Here is an 8818-nt window from a genome sequence, read left to right on the forward strand (position 1 = left end):
AAAAATTATTGTAATATTTTGTTTTATATTATGATGCATGCGAAGTAAAGAGGTGATTAATAAATGTACCAAAGAAATGCTAAAAAAATAAAAATAAAAATACAGTAATCCAAACAAGACATAAAATTCAGAAGCTTGAGACTGGTGTTAGCCGATGCTGGGGTGGGCTAAGAACGCATCCATCATGTTTAAGCTTTAAAAAGAGAAGATAACAAGTTGCTATTTTTCAAAGTGAAAGATAAGCACTTAGTCTTTTCTCTTTTTTTTTTTTTGAATGAAAAGATGAGCACTTAGTTAAATCATGAATTGAAGAGTTATGCATATTTTTATAAAGTAGTATCGAACCATCGTGCATAAACAAGTGTTGTGGAGAATCAAAGCAAAGAAGAAAACCTTTTTACCCATCACTTTGTCTTGTCATTTGTTTAGTGTTTTCTGCGGGCATTTCGGGCTTATCCAACAAAGTCCTAAACTGCTTAATTAATCTTTCCGCTCTGTTTAAAATTCTTATTCTAGTTCCTTTAGCAGCTTTGTAGTCCATCAATCATAGCCCATAAAGCAAAATCATTATTTCTGCTTTACATGTAAACATATAGAAACACATCCACCAAAAGAGAGAGTTTTCGATTATTAGACCAAAAGAGAGAGTTTAAAGAAAGTCGAAAAAATGAATGACATGAATATTGCTTCAACTTTTTATTGATTTTTACTTTAATCGATCATTCTATTTCCTTTCTAGGCCTAATACGTATGCCATCCTATGACTATCTCCAACCTTCACTGCAGTCGCTGAAACCAAAAACAGAAAAAAAAAAAAATTCTCCTGAATTCCTGATCCAACAAATAAATAGGAGGGGGAAATATCTAAATATTTCTATACTGCTATACCGAAAACCCAAAATTACAACAGAGCAAAATTCGTCCATAACCAAATCAATTTATTCATGGTTTCAAGGGCTTTAATCGGATTTGGACACCATATTTAGGTTTTATTGTCAGGACAATAACCGGGGCATGCCTATAATTTTCGGAAATGGTGAAGCTGAATTTTGATACCAACATCGCCAATATGATCTTGGCTTCCATGACAGCAAAAGATTGACCCACACAGTTTCTTGGACCAGCCGCAAAAGGGAGGAAATGACGGCCAGGGGCATATGATTTAGATGCAAAACGGTCAGGTTTGAACTCATTTGCATCCTCACCCCATAATTCTTCACTGTGATGAATGGCAAGCACCGGAATCCACATTGACAAACCCTTTGGAATATGGAGGTCTCCTAGCTTGATGTCTTCAAAGGCCATACGAGGAAGAACTGAAGCCGGCGGATACAGTCTGAGAGACTCGTTGATCACCATGTTCAACTGCAAAAAATTTAATAGTAAACAATATTAATTGATTACATTATCAATTTTCATGTTTCGTACAACTACTTTACTAACTATTCCGAACAGTTTTGTCTTTTTAATACTCTCAATTTGATTGCTTAGGTAGTGCTAGTCAACTTTGTCGATCGGGTCCTGAATATCACTTTCTTTAGCTGCCAACTTACTTAGTTTTCATCTTCGGAGCTAAGATTTTCTAACATTAGAAGTCGTAACTGAAATAGGTCTGCCTGGTCTCAGGGTTTAGAATTGGTATCCAGCCAACAAAGCATGTGGAAACCGAACCGGACATATTTAAGTCTCTCTTGAATTTCAGTGAATTAATTGATTTAATATCCCCACCCTCCCAAACTGGCACCGCCACCATCTCCTCTCCTAACACGATCGATGATGAACCCCCTCAGCTATTAGTATATTCAATTCATGAATCCCGTACAGCCACCACCAAAAGCCAACCCTGAAAGAAGAAACTGGAAAAGCTTTCTCGGACGCAAAAAATATGGTTCTAGAAAGCTGAGAGCGTGAGACACATGCATTCTTCTCGTTTTTCCCCTCCTATTTGGCTAGATGACAAAAAGAGGGACAAATTTTTATCATGTAGTTCCTGGAAAATCGAACCCTCGAGGTGCCATTTCCCCATGCGTGCATGTACTTAGAGTTGTGTGTCACTAGACCTACTGACAATTCTCGAATCAAATCTTCGGTAACTTTTTTTTTTTTTTGAGATATGAAATTTGTTATAGTACTAACCGTGGTGAGTTTTGATAGCTGATCGACTGTGGGTGGACTACCATTGCAGACTTCATTGACTTGGGCACGAACTTTATCTTGCCAAGAAGGGTTACTTGCTAGTAGCATGACGGTCCAGGTGAGCAAGAGGGCAGTGGTGTCATGTCCAGCGAAAAAGAATGTTTTGCATTCATCCATGATCAGCTGTAAATTCAGGCTGAATCCGCTGCCTTTCTTTGTCTGCATCTCGTTCAGCAATAATCCCAGCAAATCATTTCCATAGGAATTGCTTCTCCCAATCTCAACACAGTCTTTTCGGCTTTGTATTATCTCCATTAATAATCTCTCCACTTCCATCTTCAGAGACTTTATGTCCCTATTATATTTACTTGGGAAAAACCTGCAAATTATATAATGTGTTGCAAAACTACTCAGTTAGCGCAGGATTACTTAATTTACTAGTAATAACTTGGGAAGTAAAAATTATACTTGGAAATAGAGTCAGCTAGCCAGTGAGTCAATTCCCGAATACCAAAAATCTTGTACCGCAACAATTTGTAAGTTTATATTTTCTTTTGTCTTTTTTTTTGGTTGAATTATGTCACAATTTGGAAATATTATTCTATTAGTAACCGACGGATATCACGGAGGAAAAGATAATTCAACTGCAGTAAAGCATCAAGAACACGACGGAATCTGTTAAAAAGAGAACCGAAAACGCAAGAAAACTCACCCACGTAAGACAGATAACGAGAAACCGATGACTACTTTTGCTATTAGATTATCCTTAAAAAGAAAAAATCCCATAAATTATCTGAAGAACTCACCGGCTACCAGGAAAGCATAAGTGCCGGCTGGCTTGGGAGCAATGATGCTGAAGAAGTTGTAGTAAACGGAATATTTGCTTGCCTTTCTCGTAGTTGCTATCGAATTCAGTTCTTGATATGATATCAGCAGTGAGGCGAGCCATGTATTCACCAATCTCTACTTCAGTTTGTCCCAAGTCAATTGCATTTTCCAGCGACTGGAGCATCTCCTTAGTGCATTCCACCATATACCCCGCGTAGCTCTATTGATCAATCCAAACAGAAAAAATTGAGTGATGAAATGACAGGTAAAAACCAGTTCAATTCAAGAAACTTGGCAAGCCAACTATCAAAAAGTTAGCAGATATGACACATTGCTAAACATCGAGATGAGAGAAAATTTTAGTGCTATGAATTCTTCTACGAGCGTGCTTTAATTAATTTTTTTGTCTTTACCTTGATTTTATCTCCCATGAAGGCCGGGGCAACAATGTGTCGCTGGTGGTACCAATCGTCACCGTTCGCCATAAGTAGACCTCGACCAATAAAATGCTTTGATCCCTGTTGTTGTAGCCATGATTTGCCTGAACTTGTGCTGTGTTTGAAAAAAAGCTCTTTTATCAAATCTGTTTCGCTTAGGCACATTCTTGGTTCTGTCCCATTCCAGTATATGAATCTTTTCCCTGTAAATTCAAGAGGTTCATGAATTAATGAGATTGAGGTTCAATTCAAAAAACCAATTCATGGTGTTCTGTGATGGATGCAGATTATCGAGCTTACCATAGATTTTGGACCATGCAACATAATGAGGCAAAAGGCGACCAACGATATCATGGTTGATGGAGTCCATGTCTTGAGAGGTAGATTTGGAAACGAAGGAGGCCATGTCCATGATGTTGCCAACTAGAAACCGAGGTTTGGGGCCACGCACCCCTTGCTTGACCATGATTTTCTTGATGCGTCTGGGGGTCAGCCAGTAGCATGATATGGTTTCGTATGCGACTTTGATCAACATGGTCACGCATGCGACTAAGATAGCCGCCAGCACCAGCTGAAGGGCCATGCTTTTTGGCGTGGCTGGCTAGCTACTATTAATTCCAGCAACTAGGAACTCCGATCTGGTAAAAAATTAAAGGGAAGAACTGTCAACCTCAGATGCTTCAGCCTACAACAAACACGGGGAGTCGGAAGTTGGGAGTCAGGAGTCGGGAAGTCAGGACACTATTCTCAAAGAAAGAGAGGAGAGAGTGGAGAGACTCAAATGTGTTGGCTTTGGCTTTGGTGATTCCTGGTCTCACTGGCACTCCAATTTATAGTGTTTAAAGCTCTTTGTTTACTCTTATCTTCTTTTTTTTTTTCCTTTTTTCTTCTTTCTTCTTTATGTATGTACATTACAAATTTTTTTTTTTTTTGAGGGAAGGTACATGAATTTCACTTACCATGACAGAGTAAGAGGCCGTCTGATAACATTTATAATTCTTAGTTTTTGTTTTCGAGGATAAACAAAACAGAATGCTTGACCTATTTTTTTGCCAAAAACAGAACATAAATATGTCTTGTTTCAACCAATATTTGACAACCAAATTGAATAAACGCGTTTAATTTAATAAAATAGAATGTTATGTTTTTTTGTTTCAATATTCTATCTACGAACTTATGGAGCTGTTCCTTTGATCAGTTCTTTTTTCTTGTACTTCTTTCTTAGCAATAGAGCAGGAACCTTTTCTTATATGAGTTGAGATTTGCTATGATTTCAAACAACAGTCACCGTATGGGGGTAGTTAGCCTTTTTTTTTTTTGTAATTAACTCTTGTATTATCAAGTGTTAATAGTTATAAAATGTTGACGTTTGTTTGGAAAAAAAAAAAAACGATGGTCACCGTAACAAATTAGATATAAAATGGTCACAAATTAGTTATAGTGTAGCAATAAAAGCATGAAAAAAAAAAAGGCTGTTATCATCCCAAATTGATTCCTTCAGCCTACTTTTTTTAAAAAAAAAAATTATTTGTCTTTTTATTGATGAGGAGAAACGGGAATTCAGTCCAATCCACTGGGTTCTGCTTGGGGGTTGTGTCTCTCATCCCTTACGGTTTGCCCACAATGATCTCGTTAACAAGAGACCAGAAGAATCATCAAACTTTACACAGTAAAAGTTTACAGAAATTTGCCCCACCTTTGAGGTAAACTTGCAGTAAATAATTCTTAAATTGATACCTTAACCGAATCACAAAGAATTAACTCCAAGTTTTTCGTAGTTACTGCAATATTAGTTGAGGGAAATGGGCAAGCCCAACCTAGGAAAGGAAATTCTATAAGCGGGGAGCAGGGAATGGGGGACTTCAGAGATGAAGCTGCTCAGGAAATTAAGGGGGATGTTGGCTGCTCCAAATAGCCCTATTTGAAAAATTTTACGTAACGAAAATGAAAATGTGAGAAATATAAGTGCCACCAAATAGCTTCCTAAGTTACTTTCATTCGTTTAGATTGCCTTTAACTGATGCAGGTCTTGAAAAGATTAAAAAAAATATCTAAATTTCTATTTTAAGATGTATGATGTACGAATGAAGTTTTGAAGAAATTATTTCTAAAACGCACACACAAAATATCCAAACGAATCAAACATATGCCAATGTCATACAATTCTATCTTTTAGCTAAAAAAAGAAGGCAAGTAATAAATTCCCATTATCTTTTAACTCCAGAAGAAGACAAGTAGTAATTAATAAGTTTCCATTTATGTTGTAGATATGTAATCAACATATCAGTCCAAACATTACAGTAAAGATGCCAGTGAGATACAATTGTAGTTCTGTGGCCAAAAAAGGTTAATCAAAAATTACAATAATATCATTCTGACTCCACAAAAAAAAAAAAAAAAAGAAGACCAATAACATTTTTGAATATTTTAGTAAAATATAAAAAGTTCCATATGCTTCTAAGGGACCATAAAATATGTTCCACTTAGAAAAGGTAACTTTACTGAAACGAGATCTATCCGCACGGAGCAAAAAAATACTCACAAAATGAAAATTTTAACATGCTTGAAACAAATTAATTTCATGGGACAAATTTAGCGGTTCCAAAGAACATGGTGTGCCTTTTCTAACTATGGTGTGGCTTTTGGTACGAGGCTAGGGGCAATAGTTAAAGGTGGCAATTTGGATTGAGATTCATTTATCCATCCATATAATCCATAATTAAATGGATTTGGATTATTCATTTATAGTATTGGTTTTAAATGGTTGATCAAAGTAAAATCATTAAATTAAATGGATTTATATGAATTATCCACAAAAGTCATATATATCCATTTACTTAAAAACCATGTTTCTGTCTTGTGCTATTGCGGTATGCATTTAAGGAAATGCTTTCATGATGAAAGTTTCATCTCATGTTGAGAAACGAGAGGGACCACCATTGCTGTTAGCATAGTTGTCAAAATCGCGATCCGGATCGTAGGATCGTACGATCCTACGACCCGGATAACCAAAATCGATCCGGATCGTATTCAGAGTCGCAAATCATATTAATCTCTGTAGGATCGCATAGAATCGTAGCAGGATCGGTAGGATCGTACGATCCTACAATTTTTTTGTAAATTTGTGAAATACGAAGCTCCATTTTGCAAGTAAATGAAAATATTTGTGGTATATTTGTAATTTATCAAAGAATTGCAACCTTTAATTGCAATTAGGAGCTTTTGGTAGGATCTTACGATTCTACGATCCGATCCTACGATCCGATCCTGTGAAACTAAAATCGATCCTACGTAGGATCCCGATTTTACAAACCTTGGCTGTTAGGCCACGTGCTGTATCTGGTATGACTGACAAGGCGCTTGGCTTCCATTAAGCAAGGTTTCGGATTCAAATCTTGTGAATGGAGAGATAGGTGCTGGAAGAGCTTGCGCCTCTTATGGGGTGCAACTTGGCTCAACTCCGGATTAGTCAGGGCCTAAAGTGGTTACTGCATACCGAGGGATCTGACAAAAAAAAAAAAAACCAAAATATTTAAATGGATTATAAATGAATAATTGGTTTTTATTTAATCCATTTAGATCCATTTACTAAATGGATCTAAATGGATTGGATAAATTTCATCTACCATCCATTAAGTCAAAACCAATTATGAACCATTTATTCATATTATCACATCTACCAATAGTATACCTCACCATACCACTTAGTACCAAAAAAATACAAAAATACAAAAATTCAAGGACCAGATAAATTGATAAAAAATATATATTATAGAAAAAATGGTTTATCCATAACATCAGATTGTAATGCTAGGAGTACCTCAACTTATCTTAAAAGGAAAACGGGCAAGATTATCCTCATGCAATATTTATCCTCAGAAAAGACAGCTTAGCTAATGACAATTTATTATTTTATTTGTCAAAAAAAAAAAACTCTTTTCTTAATGTATATATGGACTTTTTTATTTTCTGCCTTCGTATTTCTCTTGGTTGGAACGAATTGTTCACGGTGCCACGTAATCCTCTTCCTCTTCCTGTAAAGTTAATATTGGTAGAAGGTTCCATAAATTTGGTCTGTGATTTTTGTTTTTGGTCAGAGAATCATCAATCATATAAAAGATACTACCAAACACCCACTTTCATTTGGCAAAAGAAATGTTGAGGTGAGGTGAGGTGAGGTGGTGGGGGTGAATGCCACCCCCTGTTTCCTCCCAACCATCGCCATTTGCCAGTGGCCAACCCAACCTGCTGCTTCTGCTGCTTTTGTTTTATCTTCTAATTTCTCTATCTGTAGAGGCAATTAAAACCACACAATTTTGGAGCCTTTCCTCTTTTTTTTTTTCGAACAAACCGAGGATGCTTGATAGTGCCATCACTAACCTAAAAATTGTGGCATACAATAAATTAAACTTTTCGTGAATTTAGTATGTATTTGGAAATTCTTTGATTGGCTGAATGTTTTAACATAGGTTTTGATTTAATGTTTCTTTAGGATCCACAGGCGAGCGACTGATCATTACATGTAAACGTTACTTTCTTTAAGCCTGTTTCCGTAGGCAGACATCTAATGGTGGAAATTATGGTTTTTCTTCGGTCTCATTTAGAATATAAATTTTTTTCGTCTCTTTCTTTTTTTTCTTTTGAACCAATAAAACAACGCTAAAATAACTAAACACACTTCCATATGCTTCGAATATATTTCAAGATAAAATTCTAAAAATATGCTATAAAATTCGTCTATCTCGAAAGAGACACCAAGCTTCCAGATTGTAGAGTTTCAAAAGATATATTATTAATCCCAATATGTCGATTGGCTTGTCGTTTAACTTTAAACCTCTACTAGAACAACATATTCTTAATGAATCTTGAACCCCATTCAGGGGGTGGATTGGAAGGCAAGGAGGGCAAGGAAGCTGTTTCACCAAACCTTTTTGTCTGTTCAAAGTTGAAGTATCATAAAGCTGTCTGGAATAATTTTCTTTTGATCATCACCTCAAATCTAGAACAACAAGTATAAATTAAGGTAAGAACATAGACAGAACCTACTAAACAGCAACTCTGTGCGGTTTAGCCTAGAATTAAAAAAGAATCCTGCAGGCCTCCTACCTAAAATGCAAAGCGTTGCCTATGATTCCACGAGGAAGAAGCAGTTGAACTGTTGGAAGTGTTTACTAATCAGGATATATTCTTGAAGGGAATCCTTCCTTCTCTCTCTCTCTCTCTCTCTGTTTTTTTTTTTTTTTCCCTTTTCAGGTCATAATATTCGAGATGTAGGAAATATTGGGAATTGCTGTTTGCTTACATATTTTCGGCAAAGGGAACCAGTGAAAATTGAAATAGCCAGTTCCCCACAAACAAGCCTGCACGGATTGCCCCGAGTAGAATTGATCAAATTTAGGCAATTTGCATGTGGCCCT

At 36.3% G+C, this 8818-nt stretch overlaps 1 protein-coding gene across 1 annotated transcript; it reads right to left on the reverse strand.

Moving 5' to 3' along the window:
* Window positions 1–834: 834 nt before the first annotated feature.
* Window positions 835–3984, reverse strand: LOC113778809 (cytokinin hydroxylase-like). The gene is made up of 5 exons (XM_027324305.1): window positions 3702–3984; window positions 3378–3604; window positions 2943–3184; window positions 2137–2515; window positions 835–1365 (listed from the first exon to the last, which is right to left on the reverse strand). The coding sequence occupies exons 1-5, from the start codon at window positions 3982–3984 to the stop codon at window positions 943–945; spliced, it is 1554 nt and encodes a 517-aa protein (XP_027180106.1). The 3' UTR covers window positions 835–942.
* Between the last annotated feature and the right edge of the window lie 4834 nt (window positions 3985–8818).

This window comes from Coffea eugenioides, chromosome 7 (assembly GCF_003713205.1).
Source record: "Coffea eugenioides isolate CCC68of chromosome 7, Ceug_1.0, whole genome shotgun sequence".
Taxonomy (NCBI): domain Eukaryota; kingdom Viridiplantae; phylum Streptophyta; class Magnoliopsida; order Gentianales; family Rubiaceae; genus Coffea; species Coffea eugenioides.

Bases quoted from the DNA above. Each gene is read 5' to 3' on its own strand.
- LOC113778809 (XM_027324305.1), bottom strand. From the start codon at position 3,984: ATGGCCCTTCAGCTGGTGCTGGCGGCTATCTTAGTCGCATGCGTGACC. The intron at 2,516-2,942 runs GTGAGTTCTTCA...TATAATTTGCAG, and splicing joins TTATGCTTTCCTGGTAGCCG to GTTTTTCCCAAGTAAATATA. The intron at 1,366-2,136 runs GTTAGTACTATA...AATTTTTTGCAG, and splicing joins AGCTATCAAAACTCACCACG to TTGAACATGGTGATCAACGA.